The sequence below is a fragment of the Phyllobates terribilis genome, unplaced genomic scaffold, assembly GCF_046119375.1.
Source record: "Phyllobates terribilis strain yellow unplaced genomic scaffold, ASM4611937v1 Scaffold_7__3_contigs__length_470593459, whole genome shotgun sequence".
Classification (NCBI taxonomy): Eukaryota; Metazoa; Chordata; class Amphibia; order Anura; family Dendrobatidae; genus Phyllobates; species Phyllobates terribilis.
The window spans coordinates 262,294,311-262,321,382 of NW_027362767.1; the positions used below are offsets into that span (position 1 = coordinate 262,294,311).

A 27,072-nucleotide genomic window follows, 5' to 3' on the forward strand; every position below is an offset into this window, starting at 1 on the left:
ACGCAGAGGTGGAACGCATTTTTCGACCTCAAGGAGGCGTGGCCTGCAGAGCACGTGGCGTACGGAAGCTGCTTTGCATCTCTTGGCGGGAACCGAATTATAACGCCACTGTGGTGATTGCTCGTCAGGAACTACAACTCCCAGCATATCTTCTTCTGTGCATGGTGAGACTTGTAGCAGCATTGCGTAATCTGAGTAAGTGTGGAGATAATAATGACAATATGTCGGTCATTGTATGGATGTTTACAGTATAAGGGTGAAAATGGAAGGTTGTGCGGTGAATAAACATTGTACAAGACAATCACAAGAAAACGTGTAAGATAAGTCCAGTGCTGTGCAAATTAATTGGGACAAAGCATTTTTTAAGTAAAATCGTAAGTTGGTTACCAGTCAGTGATTCAAGCCGGTTTTGCTTTGGACAGCTGTGAGTGTACAACCTTCAGGCTATGTGCGCACCATGCAGAAATGCTGCAGATTTTTTCCACATCTCCCTGGCAGGAAAAACACATGCGGATTTTACATGCGTTTTTCCTGCCAGGTAGAAGCGTTTGTCAAGCGTTCTTCACTTGCATTCCTGCATGCGGGTTATCAAGAGCTGTTCCAAGAGATTTTAGCATCACTTGGAAAGTGCTTGACAACTTGGTCACACTATATAAATCCATGCAACCGACATATATAGTGTGACCAAGTAATAGTTGAAAAAGAAGAATGAGAATGGTAAAAAATAAAGATTATACTTACCTTCCGACGTCCTCCCGGTGTTTTCTCCGCTGCGTCCGGTGTCTTGGGCGGCTCGCGGTGGTGTGAAGGACCTGTGGTGATGTCATTGAGTCATGTGACAGGTCACATGACTCAGTGACGTCATGGCAGGTCCTTCACAACACCGCGACCCATACAGCAGACCAGATGGAGGGGAGAAAACACCGGGAGGACATCAGAAGGTAAGTATAATCTTTATTTTAAATTCTTTTTTTAACAGGTTCTATGGTTCCCAGGTCTGGAAGAGAGTCTCCTCTTCTCCAAACCTGGGTACCATCCGCACATTGAACCGTGTGATATCCGCATGTGCAGATGCAGTGATGCAGATATTAAGCGATTCAATGCAAGTCAATGGCGGCGATTACGCTGCGTGTCTGCAAAATTAATGGACATTGCTGAGTATTTTTTCGCAATCATAATCCGCAGTGGAAATTTCTGCAGCATGTGCACAGCACATGCAGATTATCATTGGGGACCATGGGGCATGCGTTTTTTAAGCGCTTTTGCTGCAGAAATTCCGCGGCAAAAATGCTTGGAAAAACGCATAGTGGCCACGCAGCCTGAGTAACAAAATGTGGTTTGACTGGTTTTAGTCAGAAAATAACAGCTAGCTGTCCCCTCAGCTTCAGTTGAGAGCTTGTTTCTGTGAGGAGTGGTTTTGTGTACTTTTTCTCTGTGTGATTCGTGCCTGTAAAAATGGATGTTACTCCACGGAAGAGGTCTGAAATTATTACTCTTAATGAACATACAAGTGTGACTGTAAGAGAAATCGCTTCCACCGTTGGTATTGGAAAATCTACCGGTTCAAGACTAATTCACAGACACAATGAAACTGGATCGTTTTCTCCAAAACGAAAAGGCAAATGTGGAAGAAAAAGGAAAACGACACCAAGAACTGATAAAACACTTATCAGAAATAGTAAAATTAATGCAAGAAAAACAAGTAAAGACCTCCAAAGAGACTTGTTCGCTGCAGGTATTGATATTAGCGATTCGACTGTACGGCGTAGGCTTCTGGAAGTTGGTCAGAGGGCAACAAAGCCACTAAAGAAACAACTTCTGATATCTCCAGTGAAGGCAAAACGACTCGCATGGGCAAAAAAATATAAATCTTGGACAACTAGCCAGTGGAAAAAGGTAATTTTCAGTGATGAAACCCATCTTTTTGTTCAAGGGTACAGAGCAAGTGTTGTTAGAAGAAGCAAAAATGAACCATTGCGAGCTGATCATATTCAACAAACTGTAAAATACCCTCAAAAACAGATGTTTTGGGGCTTTTTTTACAGCTGATGGTACAGGGAGCTTACTGTAACTTGTGTGTGCCTGCAGATAGCTTCGGACAAGATGGCGGAGAGACCGGAGGACCTGAACCTGCCCAACGCCGTCATCACGCGGATCATTAAAGAAGCCGTAAGTCTTACCGCCATCTCCTTGCACAACTCTTCCCCTCCCTGCGCCCCGCGTCTCCCTTCCCTGCCCCTCACTGCGCCATGTGTTCCCCATCACTTATATATATTTTTTCTTTTTCTCTCTTCAGCTTCCAGAAGGAGTGAATGTGTCTAAGGAAGCACGCAGTGCGATCTCCCGGGCCGCCAGTGTCTTTGTGTTGTACGCCACGTCCTGGTGAGTGCGGCCTGTGTGATGATCATTAGGCTATGTGCAGACGATCCGCAGCGTTTCCTGACTGTGTGCTCATACCCTCATAGTTCGTTAATTCCGCCAGCACAATGTACATCCATGAAGCTGCTGCAGGTGATATCAGCGGCTGCCTCCTGTGGAACTGCAGCGGTTGGGATTAGAGATCACTCTGATCACGATTGTTTAACCGCTGAGATGCTGTAGTCTATGGCGACCATGGCATCTACATAGATGCTTGCTGTGCAAGTATAGGTGCTACACAGCAGACGTCTGAAAGTTACCGCAGGTTAACCTCCTAAATGCTGCACTGAAACACGACAGCAGCATTTAATAGGTACCAAACTGGGCAGTCATTCATTGTCAGCTATTGACCCTTTGGGCAGAGCAGTCGCGAGGTGCCAATGTGTTGCCATGGCTGCTGGAAGCCCCTGTGTCTGCCATGTTAGTACATGAGATAGATGCTGGGAAAGGAAGTTGTTTCTGCGCTCTATGGAGTCACGACAAACCGTTAGTATGGATAAAAATGTAGCTTTTTATCCATATTAATTGTTTGTTGTGACTCCATAGAGCGCAGAAACAACTTCCTTTCCCAGCTTCTATCTCTGACATATCCATAGGAGGCTGCAGCATCTGGATTCCAAGCTTTATAGGTGTTGTGTCCCACACAACCCTACTAGGTGAGCAGTTTTAATACTCCTGTACCAATTATTTACATTGGATAAGACCCTATTGCTCTTGCATCTTTTCATGTTAGTTACATGAAGCTGACACACATTGGATCTTGGCAGGTTCAAGTCCCATAAAGAAACTAATTGCAAAAATATTTAAACTAAAAAAAGTAAATGTTTGACGTCTCGCTTCCACACTGCATAAACACTACTTTTTTCCTGCTTTTTAATAGTTCAAGCAAAGTGGATGCGATTTTGTGAAATCTCATGACCATGAAATAATCATGAAAGTGCAGAATTGCAACGCAAATACACTAAAGTAAATGCATCGTTATATCTGCGCCATAAACGCAATAGTCAGATCAGATTGCTAATATGTATCTTGGTGTGGACACTTGAAGAAAAAAAAAAAACGCAGTATTTTCCCCAGTAAGAACATAAACTAAATCTTCCCCTTTTTCCCAAACCTAAATAGTACAATGAACAATAGTGTACTTGGTATCAGCACATGCTCAATTTTCGAAACTTTTTTTTTTTTTCTACAGCGCCAATAATTTTGCAATGAAGGGGAAGAGAAAGACCCTGAACGTCACTGACGTGATGGCCGCCGTGGAGGAGATGGAATTTCAGCGTTTCCTCGCACCATTAAAAGAGTCTCTGGAAGGTGAGAGTCACTGATTCCATCAATCTCCTTTACTTACCAATCCCTCACTGTTTCTTGTGACCGATGTTTTTATGCCCCTCCCCCCACCACCAATCTGTCTATTGAGCTGCAGGTATCATTTGTGACCGCTGCCGCTGATCACTGGTTCCAGAGATACAGTGGGTACGGAAAGTATTCAGACCCCTTTAAATGTTTCACTCTTTGTTTCATTGCAGCCATTTGGAAAATTCTAAAAAGTTCATTTGTTTTTCTCATTAATGTACACTGTGCACCCCATCTTGACTGAAAAAAAACAGAACTGTAGAAATTTTTGCAAAATTTATTAAAAAAGAAAAACTGAAACATCACATGGTCATAAGTATTCAGACCCTTTGCTCAGACACTCATATTTAAGTCACATGCTGTCCATTTCCTTGTGATCCTCCTTGAGATGGTTCTACTCCTTCTTTGGAGTCCAGCTGTGTTTAATTAAACTGATAGGACTTGATTTGGAAAGGCACACACCTGTCTATATAAGACCTCACAGCTCACAGCGCATGTCAGACCAAATGAGAATCATGAGCTCAAAGGAACTGCCCAAGGAGCTCAGAGACAGAATTGTGGCAAGGCACAGATCTGGCCAAGGTTATAAGAGAATTTCTGCATTACTCAAGGTTCCTAAGAGCACAGTGGCCTCCATAATCCTTAAATGGAAAAAGTTTGGGACCACCAGAAGTCTTCCTACACCTGGCCGTCCAGCCAAACTGAGGAATCGTGGGAGAAGAGCCTTAGTGAGAGAGGTAAAGAAGAAACCCAAGATCACTGTGGCTGAGCTCCAGAGATGCAGTAGGGAGATGGGAGAAAGTTCCACAAAGTCAACTATCACTGTAGCCCTCCACCAGTCAAGCCTTTATGGCAGAGTGGCCCAACGGAAGTCTCTCCTCATTGCAAGACATATGAAAGCCTGCATAGAGTTTGCTCAAAAACACATGAAGGACTCCCAGACTATGAGAAATAAGATTCTCTGGTCTGATGAGACGAAGATAGAATTATTACCAAAAAGTTCTAAGTGGTATGTGTGGAGAAAACCAGGCACAGCTCATCACCTGCTCAATACAATCCCAACAGTGAAACATGGTGGTGGCAGCATCATGCTATGGGGGTGTTTTTCTGCTGCAGGGACAGGACGACTGGTTGCACTTGAAGGAAACATGAATGTGGCCAAGTACAGAGATATCCTGGATGAAAACCTCTTCCAGAGTGCTCTGGACCTCATGCTTGGCCAAAGGTTCACCTTCCAACAAGACAATGACCCTAAGCACACAGCTAAAATAACAAAGGAGTGGCTTGAAAACAACTGTGACCATTCTTGACTGGCCCAGTCAGAGCCCTGACCTAAACCCAATTGAGCATCTCTGGAGAGACCTGAAAATGGCTGTCCACCAACGTTCCAACCTGATGGAACTGGAGAGGATCTGCAAGGAAGAATGGCAGAGGATCCCCAAATCCAGGTGTGATAAACTTTTTGCATCATTCCCAAGAAGGCTCATGGCTGTACTAGCTCAAAAGGGGCTTCTACTCAATACTGAGCAAAGGGTCTGAATACTTATGACCATGTGATATTTCAGGTGGTTTTTATTAATAAATTTGCAAAAATGTCTACATTTCTGTTTTTTTTCAGTTAAGATGGGGTGCAGAGTGTACATCAATGAGAAAAGAAATGAACTTTTTAGAATTTACCAAATGGCTGCAATGAAACAAAGAGTGAAAAATTTAAAGGGGTCTGAATACTTTCTGTACCCACTGTATCTACAGGTAAGTTCTACAACTTATGATTGGCTGCAGCGGTCACATGTTATGTTGCCAAGTCATTGTTGGAGTCAGTGAACAGAGACTAGTCGGACTAGGAAAGCTCCTTCACAGGAGCAGCGAGGGCCTGCTGAGGTGAGTATCACTATCTATGGCAATGTCAGGCCAGTAATGAGCGCCGTTCAAATATATTAAAGTAGTTCTTTGCTCATTTACATGGGCCGACAAGCAGTGATGGGGTCAGAACGATGGCTAATATGGTGTTCTGCCCCCATACAGCATCATGTTAGCAGCACATGTCCTGTCTACACCAGGCGCTGCGCCGCTGATGACCATGTTTATTATGCATGTCTAAGAATCAAATCCCCTGATGAGTGCTGCGATCCTTTGTTCGGAAATTGCAGGCATGTTTACTCCGGCGGATGTAGGAGTCTGGATCAGGGTCACACAACCGATTTCTCTCCACTGGAGAAAAACGTTCATAATAATTCGATGAGAGTGTAATCTGATTTTCTTGGAGGTGGGGAGAAAAAAAAAATTCTCCGCCTTTTCCATTATGTCAGTCCATGAAAATCGGACCGCACTCAGATGTCATCCGAGTTCAGTCTGTTTTTTTTTTTTTTTTTCCACTGACCCATAGACATGAATGGGTGAATGCCACCCAATTCTTGTTAAATTATGCATACTGCTATTTTTTTTTTTTTTTACCTTTGACATGTGCACCGCCCCACAGAATAACATGGGTCAGAACCACATATAGCACTTGTTCGATGTAACTGGCCGTGTGCATGAGCCCTTACAGTCAGAAATGTGATCAGCTGATTGTTGGCCTCAGGGGGACGACCCCATGTCTATGGTCACATGCAGTTTTGCAACATCATTTGAAGACTCTTTCTATTTTTTTCTTGTGGGAAATCCTATATGCAGTTCACATGAGGACTTTTTTTGTTTTGGAAGGGTTTCTTTGGGGATGGTGTTTTATCAAGTTTTTTTTTGAGGGGGGGGGATTTTTTTCTTTTTTTTTTTTTTTTTTTTTTTAAGTTTTGAAATACTTTTTGGGTGGAAAAAGCACATGTCACTTCTCGGAAGCATTTCCTGATGGAATCCTTACTAGGCACTGTTCAATGAAAAGGCTTCAAGAAATAAAAAAGTCTTCTAAAATGGGAGAATTTTCTGTTTGAAAAAACTTTTTTTTCTTTTTTGAAATGCTTTAAACAACTCTTATTTTATTTAGAGCTCGCTCACACTGGTGAATAAATCTGACAAGTGCAATACGAGAAAAATCGGACTGCACTCGGACCAATGTTATTCAATGAGACCGTGCAGATCTGCGGATTTTTTTTCTCAGATGTAATCGGTGTGCTGTGATTTCACTCCGAAATCTGATGGGTGTGAGAGAAAAATCCATATTGACCATGAGAGTGGCGTCCGATATTTACGGATACATTACAGTTCTTTAACATAGGAAACTGTAACTGGTCCTGTAAAAGATTCATAGCTGCTGAGTAAAAAAATGGATTGCACACGGATGACAAATGAGGAAAAATCGTTCCACTTTTCTGGATGAGAATGTTTTTTTTTTTTTTTTTTTTTTTTTTTACACGCTAGCTTGAGAGAACCCTTATGGAGAGTCGGGCACCGTTCAATCTGTTATTGTCCCGGAATAGTGAAACGGTCACACATTCAGTATTCGATCAGTATTTGTAAGCCAAAATCAGGAGAGGAACAATCAGAGGAAAAGTATAATAGAAACACGTCACCACTTCTGTATTTATCATCCACTCCTGGTTTTGGCTTACAAATACTGATGTAAAATACTGACCGGATACTGAACGTGGCCTAAAGGGTTTGTCTAAGATTTTCTGATTAATATCAAATTGGTGGTCCGGCACCCCTACTGATCATTTGTCTGCAGCTCCATACATAGTGTTGTTGCCATTCTGCGCTCCTATTGAAGTGAATGGGAGCGGCAATACCTAAGAATGACCACTAGAGGGTGTCACACAGCTGATATGTGCGGAGGCGAAGATTACAAAAAAGGATCGATTTCTGCTAAGCCCTCCTCTTACTGTGTCTGTTCATAGATGTGGCTGATCTGCACCACCAGGCACTGCCCATAGATAAGTGGCGCTGCTTCTGGGGGCAGTCTCTCCCCTTTAATACTATACTGTTGCTGTCTTGTTGAGATGGGGTATTTTACAGTCTCTTGTTTTTCCCCTCAGCTTACAGACGGGAGCAGAAAGGAAAGAAAGAAGCCACCGAGATGAAAAAGAAAGACAATAAAGACAAGAAGCTGGATGGAGATGAGCAGGACAAGAGCCGAGAAGAGGAGGACGAGGAGGAGAAAATGGAGGAGGATGAGGTGGTAGAGGACGAAGAGGTGGAGAACTGAGATGAGGCTTCTCCTGTTTGTAGAGGACATTTCGGGTACTGGCTCTGTGCCCGCTGAAGCCCCCTCACCCGTCAGACCCATCTTCACAGGTCGCTCTGGTCGGAGCCACAAAGGACAAGAGACTGAGTGGTGAGAGCGGCTGAGGACCAGATGGGACATGAGCTTGTTAATAATAAACCTGGAGTTTGTTTTCTATATTGTCTCCTCCGATCCCATTCTATTACATCTGCAACCTGTGGCGGCTCCTGCTGGGAGGAGTTGTTCTACAAGAGGTGGAGGTGCTGCTGTTTGCAGACCTGCAATGAATACCGCTGTGACGACCCTCGTGTAAACACTCAATTCCCTTATGTTCTCACTGAAACACAATTGATACCACGGCCGTGTGCCATGAGCAGGGTCGTAGTAGTAGGATATCCACAGTATTAATGTGTAGTTGGGTTAATGGTGTCTTGTCAGCATGGCGTGACAATCCAGGCACTTTATTCAATTTATAAACCTCAACGTGATTCTTTCTATTCACTGTCAGGAAGCAGAGATCTTGGAAAGTGTCATAACTTTACATCAGGTGGTCTTCCAGTGTGTGCCGCTGCTCGTGTATAATGTGATCACGCGCTCGCCCTGATCCCGTGTGACAGCACCGCCGGGGGCCGCGCCCAACTCCCATCATTCACATCCAGTCATCTGAGCCAACTCCGGCCTGATTAGTGTCAGAATCCCAGACCTGTCAGCAAATTCCTCATGTTCTCCATTAAGTCTGAGGCCGTCAAGAGGGAAGAAGCATTTAATGAGCGGAGAACGCCGGCGAGTGATGATGAGCGTGGTTGTTGCAGTCACTTGGCTTTCCCAGACTCCTGAGAGGCAAATCTGCTGACTTGTGCCATGTCGTATCCTGTATTGTGTATGAGCCTTGCAGGACGCTAGGAAAGTTGGGTGACCACCAATATGGTGGCCGATGGGAGTCACATCAATCACCGTCATGTGTTTATCCGTGTATGGTTGGATTTGCCATGATAACTACCACTCCCATCATTCTCTCCAGCAATAAATCGCAGATTATACCATAGAATGGAAAAACTGGTTCTTGTTTTCTGGCAGCTCGGTAGATTTGTCACCACACCCGAGCGATTAGCTTTTGGGGCTGGTTAACCCTTCCTGACGCAGACCATTTCTGATTTATTTATTTTTCCACACAGCCATAATGTTTTTATTTTTCTGCTTAATAACCATAGGAGATCTTGTTATTTGCGGGACAAGTTGTTGCTTTGAGTGACGCCATTCATTTTAACACTGACAAATGGGGAGAAAAGTGCTGTACAAAAATAAACTCCGGCAGTTTTTTGGGTTTTGTTTTTGCAGCGTTCATTTTGCAGGAAACAGGATGATGAACTTTTATAGTTTTTTTTTTCGCTATGCAATTTTTATGATGGTATTTTCACTGTATTAACCCAAACCATAGGACTACAGGAGCCAGGAAGAGGTCTCCACGCTGCCGCCCATTCAGAACGGTGATGCCAGAAATGATGATGCCCAGCAATAGGGACACATCACATGTAGGAATAACCCATGAAGCACATTATAGATATGTCAGACAGCCACAAATAACACAATAACCCCATAGCTGCTGCTGCTGCTCTTTAATTACAGCATTTTCCTTCCATTGATTATTTTTTTTTCTGCATAATTATTACTGAGCTGTAGTACCTACATTTGGTCACTGGGTGTCATCAGCGGTAGAGGGGCGTGGTAATGAGGGGGCGGGCTATAGGCCGGTTTCAGTATACATGTGCGGGGTGACACGTGAGTGAGGTCACAGGACGGAGCTGCGCTGCGGGGATCGGTCGGTGAGTGGCCGGCGCTGCGCTGCGGGGATCGGTCGGTGAGTGGCCGGTTCTGCGGGGATCGGTCGGTGAGTGGCCGGCGCTGCGCTGCGGGGATCGGTCGGTGAGTGGCCGGCGCTGCGGGGATCGGTCGGTGAGTGTCTGGCGCTGCGCTGCGGGGATCGGTCGGTGAGTGGCCGGCGCTGCGGGGATCGGTCGGTGAGTGGCCGGCGCTGCGGGGATCGGTCGGTGAGTGTCTGGCGCTGCGCTGCGGGGATCGGTCGGTGAGTGGCCGGCGCTGCGCTGCGGTGATCGGTCGGTGAGTGGCCGGCGCTGCGGGGATCGGTCGGTGAGTGGCCGGTGCTGCGCTGCGGGGATCGGTCGGTGAGTGGCCGGCGCTGCGGGGATCGGTCGGTGAGTGGCCGGCGCTGTGCTGCGGGGATCGGTCGGTGAGTGGCCGGCGCTGTGCTGCGGGGATCGGTCGGTGAGTGGCCGGCGCTGTGCTGCGGGGATCGGTCGGTGAGTGGCCGGCGCTGTGCTGCGGGGATCGGTCGGTGAGTGGCCGGCGCTGCGGGGATCGGTCGGTGAGTGGCCGGCGCTGTGCTGCGGGGATCGGTCGGTGAGTGGCCGGCGCTGTGCTGCGGGGATCGGTCGGTGAGTGGCCGGCGCTGCGGGGATCGGTCGGTGAGTGGCCGGCGCTGCGGGGATCAGTCGGTGAGTGGCCGGTGCTGTGCTGCGGGGATCGGTCGGTGAGTGGCCGGCGCTGCGGGGATCAGTCGGTGAGTGGCCGGCGCTGTGCTGCGGGGATCGGTCGGTGAGTGGCCGGCGCTGCGCTGCGGGGATCGGTCGGTGAGTGTCTGGCGCTGCGCTGCGGGGATCGGTCGGTGAGTGGCCGGCGCTGCGGGGATCGGTCGGTGAGTGGCCGGCGCTGCGGGGATCGGTCGGTGAGTGGCCGGCGCTGTGCTGCGGGGATCGGTCGGTGAGTGGCCGGCGCTGTGCTGCGGGGATCGGTCGGTGAGTGGCCGGCGCTGTGCTGCGGGGATCGGTCGGTGAGTGGCCGGCGCTGTGCTGCGGGGATCGGTCGGTGAGTGGCCGGCGCTGTGCTGCGGGGATCGGTCGGTGAGTGGCCGGCGCTGTGCTGCGGGGATCGGTCGGTGAGTGGCCGGCGCTGTGCTGCGGGGATCGGTCGGTGAGTGTCTGGCGCTGCGCTGCGGGGATCGGTCGGTGAGTGTCTGGCTCTGCGCTGCGGGGATCGGTCGGTGAGTGGCCGGCGCTGCGGGGATCGGTCGGTGAGTGGCCGGCGTTGCGCTGCGGGGATCGGTCGGTGAGTGGCCGGCGCTGCGGGGATCGGTCGGTGAGTGGCCGGCGCTGCGGGCCGGTGTGTCCGTGCTCTCTGCTTGTGTCACCCTGTATAATGAGTGCAGGACACTGCGGGGCCGCTGCTGGGGCTGTGACTTTATCTGCAGGGTCATTACCCGGACGCCCCATAATCCCCCCCCACACACTTCTTATACTGGGACCCTCGTACATTACGGCCACTTATTAAAACCAGTTCTCTACAATGGACACCCCCTTTAAGTCCTGTTCCCATGGCAGCGACTTTTCGCTATCAGTCTATATAATTCCTGCCTCCGCTCCCATCAGATGGCGCAGAAGCCTTGTGTGATTCCTGTAATCCGGCATGCTCCTGTGCAGAATATTCTGGATTACCGGACGTGGAGATGCACAGAACGCCGGAATCGTCCAATTCTACTTTTGCAGAAATACCCTCTTTTTTCTTTCAGCTTTATCAGATGAGTTATGCCGTTACTTTATTATGAGTAGTTTTTCCAATTTAAACAGGGGCGTGTAAACTTTTAAACTAAAGCCCCCGATGTCAGCGCCATTGTCATCTATCTTCCCCATGTTTCCCCCCTCCCCCGGCCATTACCGCAGTTCTCCACGGTCAGCGTTTCTCTTATCTGAGCCCTCCAGATCCTAACCTCTGTTGGCAAAACTATTGATGAGCCCACCACACCCGGCCCACCCCACCATCTCTCAGAATCTGCAGGTTTTGAGGAGTGGGTGGTGTCTGCCCAGTATCGAGGGGTGGGGGGCTCCTATCCATCACACTGCAGCGGATTAACCAGTGCAGCCGGGTTTATAACCATTACCCTTGTTCTGTAATTGGGACGCTGCAGCCAACTTGCTGGTGATGGAGATGGGAGTATAGTGTCCTTATGTGACAAATGGGAGGAGCCAAGTATACATGAGGGAGTCTCCAATAACAGCTCCATCACTGCTTTTCTCCCCTCCGCTTCTTCCAGAAGCCATGACTGATATCGTTCATTTCACCACCCTGGCTGGGCACAAGTTCTGACTGTTGGCTGCCACTGTAACCTATCGGCGCCCCACGATCATGTCTCACAGGGGTATCAATAAAGTTTATTGAAGAAAGGATAGGTTGCACTGGCGCCTTGTAATCTCCTCAGGGAGAAACTTTGAAGCAGTTGCCTAGAGCGGCAAATGTGGCTTAAATTTTCTGAACTTTATTTGTACAGCTCTGGTGAACAATGAACAATGTTTTTTGTTTGATTTTTCCTTCACAGACAGAATGCAGGCAGAAGCCATACTGCACAGCGGCTACTTTCACCCCGTCCTCCGCTCCTGGCAGTCCACAGCGACCAGCCTCCATGCCTCCAATCTCATGTACCCCATCTTCATCACGTGAGTGACGCTGCAGATCTGTAACTTGTGTTATGTTCTACTGTACATTTTATTATATATGTTTATATGTTGCAGAGATAATCACGATGGAATAGAACCGATCAACAGTCTGCCGGGGCAAGCCAGGTGAGGAATGTGATGTGTACACAGCGAGCGCAGCTCTGGAGGATAATACAGAGTGTATGTACACAGTGAGAGTAGGGAGCGCTGGAGGATAATACAGTAGGTAACTCAGGATCAGTACAGGATAAGTAATGTAATGTATGTACAAAGTGACTGCACCAGCAGAATAGTGAGTGCAGCTCTGGAGTATAATCCAGGATGTAACTCAGGATCAGCACAGGATAAGTAATGTAATGTATGTACACAGTGACTGCACCAGCAGCATAGAGAGTGCAGCTCTGGAGTATAATACAGGATGTAACTCAGGATCAGCACAGGATAAGTAATGTAATGTATGTACACAGTGACTGCACCAGCAGAATAGTGACTGCAGCTCTGGAGTATAATACAGGATGTAACTCAGGATCAGTACAGGATAAGTAATGTAATGTATGTACACAGTGACTGTACCAGCAGAATAGTGAGTGCAGCTCTGGAGTATAATACAGGATGTAACTCAGGATCAGTAATGTAATGTATGTACACAGTGACTGCACCAGCAGAATAGTGACTGCAGCTCTGGAGTATAATACAGGATGTAACTCAGGATCAGTAATGTAATGTATGTACACAGTGAGTGCAGCTCTGGAGTATAATACAGGATGTAACTCAGGATCAGTACAGGATAAGTAATGTAATGTATGTACACAGTGACTGCACCAGCAGAATAGTGAGTGCAGCTCTGGAGTATAATACAGGATGTAACTCAGGATCAGTACAGGATAAGTAATGTAATGTGTGTACACAGTGACTGCACCAGCAGAATAGTGAGTGCAGCTCTGGAGTATAATACAGGATGTAACTCAGGATCAGTACAGGATAAGTAATGTAATGTGTGTACACAGTGACTGCACCAGCAGAATAGTGAGTGCAGCTCTGGAGTATAATACAGGATGTAACGCAGGATCATAGTAACATAGTTTGTAAAGCCGAATAAAGACTTGCGTCCATCAAGTTCGACCTGTTAGTTCTGTAATTGCTAAAGTTGATCCAGAGGAGGGCAAAAACCCCAAATGATTTGGCCAATCTTCACCTGAGGAAAAATTCCCTCCCGACTCTGAAACCAGCAGTCAGAATAAATCCCTGTATCAACCTACTATTTTATTTTATTTTTAAGTATATGCTGAAATCTGCCTGGTATCTAGAAATGCATCCAGTCCCCGCTTGAACTGGTGTAGTGAATCCGACATTACCGTCTCCTCACTCAGTGAATTCCATATTCTCACTGCTCTTACCGTAAAGAACCCCTTCCTATGCTGGTGCTGAAACCTTTTCTCTTCCAGTCTTAGTGAATGCCCTCTTGTTACCGTAATATCCCTCCTTTTGAACAAATCCCTGGCAAGATCTCTATACTGTCCCCTAACATATTTGTACACATTTATTATGTCCCCCCTCAACCTTCTCTTTTCCAGGCTGAATAGTCCTAGTTTTGCCAACCTCTCTGGGTATTGCAGTCCCTCCATTCCCTTTATTAATTTTGTTGCCCTCCTTTGTACCTTTTCAAGCTCATTTATATCCTTTCTATATATTGGGGCCCATAACTGAGCACAGTATTCCAAGTGTGGTCTGACCAGTGCTTTGTACAGTGGAAGAACAATGTTCTCCTCCTTTGCAGCTATACCTCTTCTGATACATCCCATTACCCTGTTTGCCCTTACAGCAGCGGCCTGACTTTGGGCACTCCAATTTAGTTTGCTATCAATCAAGATGCCCAAGTCCTTCTCCATCTCTGAATTCCCCAATGATTTCCCATTCAGTGAGTACTGGTGACTTCCATTTTTCCTTCCCATATGTATGACCTTACATTTCTCCTCGTTAAACCTCATTTGCCATTTAATGCTCCACCTACCCAGCTTATCCAAATCCCTCTGTAGGTCTGCACTGTCCTCTTTTGTATTAATTGTTTTACATAACTTTGTGTCATCTGCAAATATTGATATTTTACTATTTATCCCGTTGACTATGTCGTTAATAAAGATATTAAATAACATTGGGCCTAGTACAGACCCCTGTGGTACCCCACTAGTGACGCTTACCCAATCTGAGTATATTCCATTTATAACCACCCTCTGCCTTCTATCCCTTAGCCAGTTAGCTACCCACTTGCAGACATTTTCCCCCAGCCCCATCATTCTCATTTTGTATACCAACCTATTATGTGGCACGCTATCGAACGCTTTTGAGAAGTCGAGATACACGACATCCACTGGTTCCCCCTGATCTACTCGAGAGCTAACCTCCTCATACAAGTCAATCAGGTTTGTTTGGCAGGAGCGATTCCTCATGAATCCATGTTGGTTCGGGGTTAAAAGATTATTAGCATCAAGATGCTCCGTAATTGCCTCTTTAATGAAGCTTTCAAAAATTTTGCCCACAACGGATGTCAGACTCACCGGCCGATAGTTTCCGGCGTCACTTTTTGCTCCCTTTTTGAATATTGGCACTACATTCGCCTGTCGCCAATCAAGTGGCACAGACCCAGTCTCAACAGAGTCCTTAAATACAGTGCTGGCCAAAAGTATTGGCACCCCTGCAATTCTGTCAGATAATACTCAGTTTCTTCCTGAAAATGATTGCAATCACAAATTCTTTGGTCTTATTCTCTTCATTTAATTAGCTTGCAAGGAAAAAACACAAAAGAGAATGAAGCAAAAATCAAATCTTTGATCATTTCACACAAAACTCCAAAAAAGGGCCGGACAAAAGTATTGGCACCCTCAGCCTAATACTTGGTTGCACAACCTTTAGCCAAAATAACTGCGAACAACCGCTTCCGGTAACCATCAATGAGTTTCTTACAATGCTCTGCTGGAATTGTAGACCATTCTTCTTTGGCAAACTGCTCCAGGTCCCTGATATTTGAAGGGTGCCTTCTCCAAACTGCCATTTTGAGATCTCTCCACAGGTGTTCTATGGGATTCAGGTCTGGACTCATTGCTGGCCACCTTAGAAGTCTCCAGTGTTTTCTCTCAAACCATTTTATAGTGCTTTTGGAAGTGTGTTTTGGGTCATTGTCCTGCTGGAAGACCCATGACCTCTGAGGGAGACCCAGCTTTCTCACACTGGGCCCTACATTATGCTGCAAAATTTGTTGGTAGTCTTCAGACTTCATAATGCCATGCACACGGTCAAGCAGTCCAGTGCCAGAGGCAGCAAAGCAACCCCAAAACATCAGGGAACATCCGCCATGTTTGACTGTAGGGACCGTGTTCTTTTCTTTGAATGCCTCTTTTTTTTTTTCCTGTACACTCTATGTTGATGCTTTTTGCCAAAAAGCTCTACTTTTGTCTCATCTGACCAGAGAACATTCTTCCAAAACGTTTTAGGCTTTCTCAGGAAAGTTTTGGCAAACTCCAGCCTGGCTTTTTTATGTCTCGGGGTAAGAAGTGGGGTCTTCCTGGGTATCCTACCATACAGTCCCTTTTCATTCAGACGCCGACGGATAGTACGGGTTGAAACTGTTGTGCCCTCGGACTGCAGGGCAGCTTGAACTTGTTTGGATGTTAGTCGAGGTTCTTTATCCACCATCCGCACAATCTTGCGTTGAAATCTCTCGTCAATTTTTCTTTTCCGTTCACATCTAGGGAGGTTAGCCACAGTGCCATGGGCTTTAAACTTCTTGATGACACTGCGCACGGAAGACACAGGAACATTCAGGTCTTTGGAGATGGACTTGTAGCCTTGAGATTGCTCATGCTTCCTCACAATTTGGTTTCTCAAGTCCTCAGACAGTTCTTTGGTCTTCTTTCTTTTCTCCATGCTCAATGTGGTACACACAAGGACACAGGACAGAGGTTGAGTCAACTTTAATCCATGTTAACTGGCTGCAAGTGTGATTTAGTTATTACCAACACCTGTTAGGTGCCACAGGTAAGTTACAGGTGCTGTTAATTACACGAATTAGAGAAGCATCACATGATTTTTCAATGGGTGCCAATACTTTTGTCCACCCCCTTTTTTAGGTTTGGTTTGGAATTATATCCAATTTGGCTTTAGGACAATTCTTTTTGTGTTTTTTTCATTGAAGACAAATTAAATGATAATAATACCAAAGAATTTGTGATTGCAATCATTTTCAGGAAGAAACTGAGTATTATCTGACAGAACTGCAGGGGTGCCAATACTTTTGGCCAGCACTGTATAAGATATAACGGTCTGTCTATCACATTACTTAGTTCCCTTAGTACCCGTGGGTGTATGCCATCAGGTCCTGGTGATTTGTTTATTTTAATCTTACTGAGGCGTTTCTGTACCCCAGCTTGGGTTAGATTTGTCATACTTAGTGGAGGATTAAGCTTGTCACTTCTCATTTCTCCTGTTAGTTCTATTTCCTTTGTGAAAGTTGTCGAAAAAAAATTATTTTATAGATTAGCTTTATCCTCATCTTTCTCTATGATTTTGCCTTCCTCACTTTTTATCGGTCCAATATTATTCGATTTAATCCTTTTACTATTTATATACGTAAAGAACAGTTTGGGATTTGATCTACTTTCCCTAGCAATACGTCTCTCTGTTTCCTCCTTCGCTATTTTTATTTGTTTTTTTACAGGTTCTCGTTTTTTCCTTGTAACACATTAGTGCCTCCTTACTGTTTTCCTGTTTTAATCTCTTGAATGCCTCTTTTTTGCTATTTAACGCCCCTTTTACGTTCTTGTTCAACCATATTGGTTTCCTCTTATTTCGGGCCCTTTTATTCCCATACGGTATATACCTCTCGCACTGAGTATTCAGAATTCTTTTGAAGGTTTCCCATTTACTATTCGTATTCCTTTGATTAAGTACTTTGTCCCAGTCAATAAGTTGAAGGTTTTCTTTCAGCTGATCAAACTTCGCCCTCCTAAAGTTTAATGTTTTTGTTGTTCCCTTATTGATAACCCTACTGAAGGGCATTTTGAAGTCGATAATATTATGATCGCTATTACCTAGGTGCCCCCCTATCTGTACCTCAGTTATTCTATCAGGCCTATTAGTCAATATTAAGTCCAACACGGCCTTCCCTCTCGTTGGTCCCTGCACTAGTTGGGAGAGATAATTATCCTTAATATTTGTCAAGAACCTTTTTCCTTTCTGAGATCTACAGGTTTCTGTTTCCCAGTCAATATCCGGGTAGTTGAAATCCCCCATTACAATCACTTCATTATGTTTTGCTACTTTGTCTATTTGTCCTAATAGCAGATTCTCATTCTCCTCTGTTATATCTGGTGGCTTATAGCAGACCCCCAGTAATATTTTATTATTATTTTTAGTTCCCTCTATCTCTACCCACATGGACTCGACCCCTTCTTCTCCCTCTCCTATATCTTCCCTTAGTCTGGGCTTTAGACATGACTTTACATATAAGCAGACTCCTCCGCCTTTCCCCTGTTTCCGGTCCCTTCTAAATAAACTATAATCTAATAAATTTACCGCCCAGTCGTAGCTATCGTCTAGCCAAGTCTCTGTTATACCTACGATGTCATACCTCTCCTCCGATATAAGCGCCCGCAGCTCATCCGCCTTATTGGTCAGGCTTCTTGCGTTGGTCTGCATGCAAGATAAAACTTTGGGGTTATTTAGCATCCTATTCTTCTCTAACGATCTAGCTGTACTATCCCCACCCCCCTCTCCACCCTCATTATATTCACTTCTCCCCTTCCCCCTTGCTTGCCTCACATCCCACCTATTTCCTTGGTTCCCCCCCCCCCCCCCCGTCTCTAGTTTAAAAACTCCTCCAACCCATTAGCCATCTTCTTCCCCAGCACCGCTGCACCCTCCCCATTGAGGTGCAGCCCGTCCCTACGGTAGAGCCTGTAGCCGACCGCGAAGTCGGCCCAGTTCTCCATGAACCCAAACCCTTCTGCCTTGCACCAACTCTTTAGCCACTTATTCACCTCCCTAACCTCCTGTTGGCGCTCCTGTGTGGCTCGCGGGATTGGTAGTATTTCTGAGAAAACTACCTTGGAGGTCCTTGCCCTAAGCTTCCTACCTAGGTCCCTGAAATCATTTTAAGGACCCTCCATCTACCACTCACGTTGTCATTGGTGCCGATGTGGACCATGACCGCTGGGTCTTCGCCAGCCCCACCCAGTAACCTGTCAACCCGATCCGCGATGTGCCGGACTCGAGCGCCAGGGAGGCAGCACACCGTTCGGCGATCCCGGTCTTTGTGACAGATTGCCCTGTCTGTCCCCCTAATAATAGAGTCACCCACTACCAGAACCTGTCTTGCCTGCCCTACACTTCCCCCCTCCCCCTCAGTACTGGAGCATACACTCCCCCGGCGGTCAGAGGATCTGTCGTGCTCCAATAATGCCGGTTCTGAACCAGCCTTCCTATACTTCTTCCCTCTATCCCTCCTAACTGTTATCCAGCTCCCTGCCTGTTCAGCCTGCACTTCCCCACTAAGCTCCACCCCCAGTGTTGACCCATTGAGTGTCTGCTCGGTGAGCTGGAAACTCCGTTCCATGTTGTCGATGCTCCTCAGTATCGCTATCTGAGCACTTAGATCCAGAATTTGGGCTTCCAAGTGCACGATATGCTCACATCTCTCGCAGCAGTATGGATCCTCGAAGCGGGTGCTCACGGAATGCATACATTGCGCAAGATGTACACTGCACAGCTCCGGCCAACATGGACGTCATTCTAAATATGGGGATACAGTCAGTATATATATACAAGTACAAAACACAATTATTTATATATAGGTGTATGGACGGGGATCAATTAGGGATGTGCAAGTGTATCAATTAGATATCGGCGGGGGATCAGTTAAGTATGGACGGGGGATCAATTAAGTATCAAGTATGGACGGGGGAATCAGCTAAGTAAAAAGTAAAGTAAAGAAAGAATGAAATACAGTGAGCAATTCAGTCCTAAGTCCTCCCTTCCAAACTCCCTGAATCCAAAGTCACTGAAAAACAAGTCACACACTTACTTTCGTTCGCACTTATGCTCCGGACACACGCAGCTCGTTCACACTCGCAAACGAAGAGATTTAAAGAGGTTTTTTTTGTTTTGTTTTTTCCTTTTCCAGCAATGTACCCTTCACCTCAATGCACTTCTAAAGGACTTGATGCCCAACCAGCTGCCCCTTATAAACCCTTAATTATGACCCTTTCCCCTTAATTAACCCCTTGTGAGTAAATCTACACCTCAGGATTTTAGTGCAATGTAGTTAACCCTTAAATTCACAGGTAGTAAACTAAGAAACTAAAACTGTAGTGAGAAAATAGATTTTAAAAAGCCCAATAAATCTAAATCAGTACATAAGTAATGTAATGTATGTACACAGTGACTGCACCAGCAGAATAGTGAGTGCAGCTCTGGAGTATAATGCAGGATGTAACTCAGGATCAGTACAGGATAAGTAATGTAATGTATGTACACAGTGACTGCACCAGCAGAATAGTGAGTACAGCTCTGGAGTATAATACAGGATGTAACTCAGGGTCAGTACAGGATCAGTAATGTAATGTATGTACACAGTGACTGCACCAGCAGAATAGTGAGTGCAGCTGTGGAGTATAATACAGGAGGTAACTCAGGATCAGTAATGTAATGTATGTACACAGTGACTGCACCAGCAGAATAGTGAGTGCAGCTCTGGAGTATAATACAGGATGTAACTCAGGATCAGTACAGGATAAGTAATGTAATGTATGTACACAGTGACTGCACCAGCAGAATAGTGAGTGCAGCTGTGGAGTATAATACAGGATGTAACTCAGTATTAGTACAGGATAAGTAATGTAATGTATGTACACAGTGACTGCACCAGCAGAATAGTGAGTGCTGCTCTGGAGTATAATACAGGATGTAACTCAGTATTAGTACAGGATAAGTAATGTAATGTATGTACACAGTGACTCCACCAGCAGAATAGTGAGTGCAGCTCTGGAGTATAATACAGGATGTAACTCAGTATTAGTATAGGATAAGTAATGTAATGTATGTACACAGTGACTGCACCAGCAGAATAGTGAGTGCAGCTCTGGAGTATAATACAGGATGTAACTCAGGATCAGTACAGGATAAGTAATGTAATGTATGTACACAGTGACTGCACCAGCAGAATAGTGAGTACAGCTGTGGAGTATAATACAGGAGGTAACTCAGGATCAGTAATGTAATGTATGTACACAGTGACTGCACCAGCAGAATAGTGAGTGCAGCTCTGGAGTATAATACAGGATGTAACTCAGGATCAGTACAGGATAAGTAATGTAATGTATGTACACAGTGACTGCACCAGCAGAATAGTGAGTGCAGCTCTGGAGTATAATACAGGATGTAACTCAGGATCAGTACAGGATAAGTAATGTAATGTATGTACACAGTGACTGCACCAGCAGAATAGTGAGTACAGCTGTGGAGTATAATACAGGAGGTAACTCAGGATCAGTAATGTAATGTATGTACACAGTGACTGCACCAGCAGAATAGGGAGTGCAGCTCTGGAGTATAATCCAGGATGTAACTCAGGATCAGTACAGGATCAGTAATGTATGTACACAGTGACTGCACCAGCAGAATAGTGAGTGCAGCTGTGGAGTATAATACAGGATGTAACTCAGGATCGGTACAGGATAAGGAATGTAATGTATGTACACAGTGACTGCACCAGCAGAATAGTGAGTGCAGCTCTGGAGGATAACACAGGATGTACCTCAGGATCAGTACAGGATAAGTAATGTAATGTATGTACACAGTGGCTGCAGCAGCAGAATAGTGAGTGCAGCTCTGGAGTATAATACAGGATGTAACTCAGGATCAGTACAGGATAAGTAATGTAATGTATGTACACAGTGACTGCACCAGCAGAATAGTGAGTGCTGCTCTGGAGTATAATACAGGATGTAACTCAGTATTAGTACAGGATAAGTAATGTAATGTATGTACACAGTGACTCCACCAGCAGACTAGTGAATGCAGCTCTGGAGTATAATACAGGATGTAACTCAGGATCAGTACAGGATAAGTAATGTAATGTATGTACACAGTGACTGCACCAGCAGAATAGTGAGTGCTGCTCTGGAGTATAATACAGGATGTAACTCAGTATTAGTACAGGATAAGTAATGTAATGTATGTACACAGTGACTCCACCAGCAGAATAGTAGAATAGTGAGTGCAGCTCTGGGGTATAATAAAGGATGTAACTCAGGATCAGTAATGTAATCTACGTACACAGTGACTGCACCAGCAGAATAACGAGTTCAGCTCTGGAGTGTAATATAGAATGTAACTTGGGATTATTCGAACAGTGAATATTGTCATTGTATTGGACTATAAACTCTGATCGGAATCCGAGACATTATAAATCTTGCTCCAGTTGACAACTGGGTCAATTTTGGCATTGCCATGATGTCTGCTGCGCGTGCCGGCTTCTCTACTCCCTCTTCCATATGAGACGTCTGGAGCCAGGAGTTGGTCTGTTTGGCTGTGATATCCTGGCTTTGCTCAGTACCATGCAGTAAAGCTAATGCCCTCCCTTGTGTATACAGTGGGACGTGTTGCGGTATACAGCTTGTATGAATATACTGTTCTTTATTTTCGCCTTTGCAGATATGGAGTGAACAAGCTGGAGGAGATGCTACGCCCCCTGGTGGAAGATGGACTGAAGTGCGTGCTGATCTTTGGCGTCCCGAGCAAAGTCATAAAGGTAATGGAGATCATAGTCCTTGTTAGGCAGTTATTCAACAATCTCGCTGACAACTGCTTTTGTTATGATGCGCATATTGTTTGTTAGGTTTCCATGAACACCTATTATAGAAGCTGGACCCTATTCAGTGTTTTGGGGAGGGTGGTACCATGTTTTGCTGCGACCATTGTACCCATAATGAAAAGGCCCCTTTGTTATTGTCAGGCCTCCATCAATCACAGATTATTCTTCTCCATACTCAGGATGAACGGGGATCGGCGGCTGATGCAGAGGACACGCCAGCAATCTTGGCCATCAGGAAGATCCGCAGTCTCTTTCCCCAGCTTCTTATTGCGTGTGATGTGTGCCTGTGTCCCTACACATCACATGGGCACTGCGGTGAGTCTGCGCCTTCCAGGGTTTTACTAACTTAGGAAAATATGGCTGCTTTCTTCTCAAAACAGGTTGCGAGTGGTATTGCAGCTGTGCCTCAGCAAACACAATACACAGGAGCTGTACTACCAACCACAACCTGCACTACCAGACACAACCTGTGGTGACTTGTGGCGCTGTTTAATGCAGCCTTGCTTTTCTGTATTGGTGGGATTACATCGGTTACCCTGTTCTGTGTTCTAGGAATCCTACGAGAAGATGGCAGCATCCAGAATGAGAGCAGCTGTCAGCGACTAGCAGAGGTGGCTGTGGCGTATGCCCGTGCAGGTAGAATATAGCATATTCTTTTTCTGGCCCAACCTCCAGCCATGCGACATTTCCACACACAGTGCATTGATCTGTACCATAGGGTGTCACGTGATCGCGCCCTCCGACATGATGGACGGGAGAATCGGGGCTATTAAGAAAGCTTTAATATCACATGACTTCGGGAACAGAGTAAGTAAAGTTTCATCAGCTTCTATGGGACCTTACTGGGGTCTTACAAGATAAGAAGGAAGGCGCTGCGGTGGGTTTTTTCTATTTTATAGAAACCACGCCACTCTTGTCTACAGGTTGTGACTGGTAATGCAATTCAGAGCCAGCCTGAAATGATATAATGTGACACTGCCTGGTGCTGTATTGCAGAGAGCAGTCTTCTGTCTTATCTTGTGCTTAATTTTATATATCTATCGCATATTATATGGGTTTAAATAATATTTTTTATACCTAGGTTTCAGTTTTGAGTTACAGTGCAAAGTTTGCCTCCTGCTTCTATGGTCCATTCAGGTAAGTGTTAAACGGTCAGCTCTGGAGATGGGGTCACGTGCCATTGGCTCTGCGACTCTTTGTGGGATCATCTTTAGGGTTGTCCTTGAAGCTGGATTCATTTTGCATTGTGTGATTTGGCCACTCCGTTGACTATAGGGTTAATGGTGTGGATGGCGTCCTAGCCGTGCCCCCTGCACTTTGTACCAGAGTAGTTGAGCTGTTGGAAACAGTCAGTGACACTGGTGAATGGTGATCACACTACATATAGGTGCTGCAATCATCCCAAGATTCCCGATAACATGCCGATCTAATTAGAGAAAGGCGCAGTCTACGGCAGCGGGCCTGCCAGAGAGGGCACCGATGTGCGCCACAGAAAAGTGCTCCCATGTAGAGATGAGCAAAAATGCTTGCACTGAAATCCGTATACTTCAGAGAATACATGTAGGGCAACCATGATGAAGACACAAAGGCTCCACTTCCGTGCCCCTACCCCCTGCAGAGTAACTCTAAGGGCAGAGATGACCAGAGTTGTTATGGGGTCGGGTATTCGTACTCATCTGTTTCCTCTCTATTACAGAGACGCTGCTCAGTCCAAACCTGCATTCGGTGACCGGAAGTGTTATCAGTTACCTCCCGGGGCCAGAGGACTAGCCAGCAGAGCGGTGGTAAGGAGGCTGACATTACACCTTACAGGTCTCCTTTAAGAGCTAGTCACATGATCCAGAGTGATATCCATCTGGTTACATTGCAATTCATTATACATGATTTGTTTTAAAGGGATTTTCTACTACTTGGATACTGTTGGCCTCTCCCTTGATATAAATCATCAATATCAGATCATGGGAGTCCAGACCCGGCCCCCCGCCAATCAGCTGTTTGCAATTTTTGGAAGTAATCAGTGTATGGAATCGATGTAGCACCTGTCTGTACACCGCATTGTGGCCACTATTGGGTACTGCAGCTCACATTCACTTAAATAGGATCTGAGCTGCAGTGCAAAGAACACCATACATTGCTTAGAATGAGGAGCTGCAGACAGCTGATTGATTGGGGGTGTCAAGTCCAAAATCCCACTGATCTAGTATTGATGACTGATCAGCATCTAAATACTGGGCAACCACTTTAAGACACCTACTACTCCTCTCATCGTGTTTTCTTATTTTGATAGGACCGTGATGTACATGAAGGTGCAGACATGCTGATGGTGAAGCCCGGGATGCCGTATTTGGACCTTGTTAGAGAAGTGAAGGATAAGGTAATGCTCAATGGGGGGCAGTAATGATAAAGTCTGTAAATAGGAATAGTATGACCCTATATAAATGAGTAAAATGAATAAAGAAGGGGTGGGCTCACTGAGTGCACATTGCATTTTATATTAACAGTATGCAGGGAGCTGCAGACCGAATCTTACCCTAGTGGTGGCTGCAGGCAGGGTCTTGTGTATCTCTGTATACAGGGAGCTCCCCCTAGTGGTGGCTGCAGGCGGAATCTTATCATGTATCTCTGTATACAGGGAGATTCTCCTAGTAATGTCTGCAGACCGAATCTTATCCTGCATCTCTATATACAGGGAGCTTCCCCCTAGTAGTGGCTGGAGACAGACAGTATTTTATCTCTATGCAGAGGTTTTGGAGCTCTGTATCAGCATAGGATGCTGGACATAACAATTAAAAACTCCTGATATAAGGCGGAGAATTGCATAGATGACAGATATTTGTCTTCCCTTCCTGCTTCCTTATTTTCAGTTATGACCGCAGCGGCAGCTTTCATGTAACTAATGTTCCCCTCCATATTTCAGCACCCTGACCTTCCACTAGCCGTGTACCATGTGTCGGGGGAGTATGCAATGCTGTGGCATGGAGCAAAGGCCGGAGCTTTTGACTTGAAGGTAGCGGTATTAGAAGCCATGACTGGATTCAGGAGAGCGGGTGAGTGTAATATTTAAGGTAAAGCTGGGTGATGGCCAGAAATGGTCGCTGTACTATCAGGGTTGTCACCCATCTTACCTAGACTCCTGATTATTGTGTGATATTAGCGCAGGGAAATGAACTATAACATTTGTAAGCAGATTTTCTCTGAGAGTTATCATGGCAGCACTGCTGGTGTTGGCCCAGAAACAGCGCCACACCTGTCTAAGGGTCATGTCTGGTATTGCAGCTCAGCTACATTGGAGTGAATGTGGTTGGGCTGCAGTACCACACACAACCTGCAGGCAAATGTGGCGCTGTTTTTTATTTTGTGTTAGAAGAAAGCGGCCATGTACTTCTCCTTTTAAGGACTTTTGCTCGGTTCCATAATTCTTTTTCTCTTGCAGGCGCTGACATCATCATCACTTACTATGTCCCACAACTCCTCAAATGGGTGAAGGAAGTGTAAGGCGACCCTGGAGTCAGCACCAACGTCTCCAGAGCCATGTGCAGCGCTAATATCAGCGCAGACTTCCCGATTATAACTCCGATCGGTTCATTATAATAGTCTTGTGCTGGGAGTATTAGTAACCCCTTCAGGCTGGGGGCAAATCGCCTAAAAATAATCAATATGAATAGATTTTAGCTCCTGCCATCAAGGGGAGCAGTGTATGTGCCACTAGATGGAACTGGGTCTCAAGTAGAACATTGGTATAATGCACAGCCTTACATTTTCCTTTTCTCCCGCATTAACCTTCCCTCTTCCTTCACCTCAACCAGAAAATAGGGGGCAATCCAAAGTTAAAGGGGCCCTTGGATATGTGACAACTGTTAAATCTGTAGAGGGACCTATTCAGTTCCTTCTGGATAGGGGACTATGGGAAAAATGCGAGCCCCCTCCCCTGTTCTGGTGATCATTAGACGTCCCACTACGTGTTTAGGGTGGAATACCCCTTAAAAGTCTTTTGTTGTAATTTTGTTTTAATAAAGTTTTAATTTTAAATGGGTTGTCAAGCGCAGCTCTCTTCTAATGAAAAGGAGACGCTCATGATGTCTGCCCAGTGGTGCTCGTATCATAGGAGGTAGGTGGGAAGACGACAATGGCACCCGATGCGGAAGTGAATGGTGCTGGACAACCCCTTTAAGATTTGTTTTATACCTGCTTTTAGAGTATTCATACATTGTATTGTGCAGTCATTTCACAGCATTACGTTTTAGTCTTCTGTTTTCGGCTAATGTGTGAGGAGGACATTGTACGTGATACAAATATTTTAACGACAAAGTGTTATTCCTTCTATAAAATAAAAAAAAAGTATTATTAAAATTGTGATACCTTCTTATTTTTTATTATTAAACCTGTTTTTAAATGTCACCTGAACCTGCCCGGGTCCTGACTCTTTCCCGTCAGATGATTGGTGAGAAAGTAGGGTTGGGCTTGTTGAATTTCAATATGCCCGATCCCTTTCGTTCTCTGTGGAAATAAGCAGCTGCCTGAGGGGTGTGTGTGTGGCAGCAGCTTATTCTTTTCTCCCCTCTGAGAACACATGTACCGAAGCTGATCTGAGCGAACATGTGTATTGGGGAGATTAGAAGTGTAGAGCGATCTGTAGCCCCAGCCTTATAGACTATGGTGCTGTTCACAGCCATCACTTTTTTTATTATTACTGGATAGAATTTCTACAATAAAATGGAGGAATGTTTGATTTTGATCTGCAGATCGCACCTTTCTTTGTCACAATCCCTCCCTCA

At 45.6% G+C, this 27,072-nt stretch overlaps 2 protein-coding genes across 8 annotated transcripts; both read left to right on the forward strand.

Annotated features, from left to right (window-relative positions):
• The first annotated feature begins 3 nt into the window (after positions 1-3).
• Positions 4-8,104, forward strand: POLE3 (DNA polymerase epsilon 3, accessory subunit). Of its 2 annotated transcripts, none has more exons than XM_073640541.1 (5): positions 4-195; positions 2,089-2,169; positions 2,297-2,382; positions 3,611-3,729; positions 7,740-8,104. In XM_073640541.1, exons 2-5 carry the CDS (start codon positions 2,104-2,106, stop codon positions 7,907-7,909), a joined length of 441 nt encoding a protein of 146 aa, XP_073496642.1. In that variant the 5' UTR covers positions 4-195; positions 2,089-2,103; the 3' UTR covers positions 7,910-8,104. The 2 variants fall into 2 exon arrangements, with proteins under 2 accessions (XP_073496642.1, XP_073496641.1); XM_073640540.1 differs by having other exon boundaries at positions 5-164.
• A 1,525-nt stretch (positions 8,105-9,629) lies between these two features.
• Positions 9,630-26,647, forward strand: ALAD (aminolevulinate dehydratase). 6 transcript variants are annotated; one of them, XM_073640542.1, is made up of 12 exons: positions 9,630-9,750; positions 12,315-12,432; positions 12,508-12,558; positions 22,138-22,234; positions 22,477-22,612; positions 22,850-22,933; positions 23,016-23,104; positions 23,379-23,434; positions 23,994-24,081; positions 24,585-24,671; positions 25,215-25,344; positions 25,731-26,647. In XM_073640542.1, the coding sequence occupies exons 2-12, from the start codon at positions 12,320-12,322 to the stop codon at positions 25,790-25,792; spliced, it is 993 nt and encodes a 330-aa protein (XP_073496643.1). In that variant the 5' UTR covers positions 9,630-9,750; positions 12,315-12,319; the 3' UTR covers positions 25,793-26,647. The 6 variants fall into 6 exon arrangements, with proteins under 6 accessions (XP_073496643.1, XP_073496644.1, XP_073496645.1 ...); XM_073640543.1 differs by having other exon boundaries at positions 9,645-9,785; XM_073640544.1 differs by having other exon boundaries at positions 9,689-9,815.
• The last annotated feature ends 425 nt before the right edge of the window (positions 26,648-27,072 follow it).

What these genes read in the sequence shown, in the direction of transcription:
- POLE3 (XM_073640540.1), top strand. An exon ending in CGCGGATCATTAAAGAAGCC is followed by an intron (nt 2,170 to 2,296) that starts GTAAGTCTTACC and finishes TTCTCTCTTCAG; the next exon opens with CTTCCAGAAGGAGTGAATGT. An exon ending in ATTAAAAGAGTCTCTGGAAG is followed by an intron (nt 3,730 to 7,739) that starts GTGAGAGTCACT and finishes TTTTCCCCTCAG; the next exon opens with CTTACAGACGGGAGCAGAAA.
- ALAD (XM_073640542.1), top strand. Translation starts at nt 12,320, where the DNA reads ATGCAGGCAGAAGCCATACTGCACAGCGGCTACTTTCACCCCGTCCTC. An exon ending in ATGTACCCCATCTTCATCAC is followed by an intron (nt 12,433 to 12,507) that starts GTGAGTGACGCT and finishes TATATGTTGCAG; the next exon opens with AGATAATCACGATGGAATAG. An exon ending in GACTAGCCAGCAGAGCGGTG is followed by an intron (nt 24,082 to 24,584) that starts GTAAGGAGGCTG and finishes TTATTTTGATAG; the next exon opens with GACCGTGATGTACATGAAGG.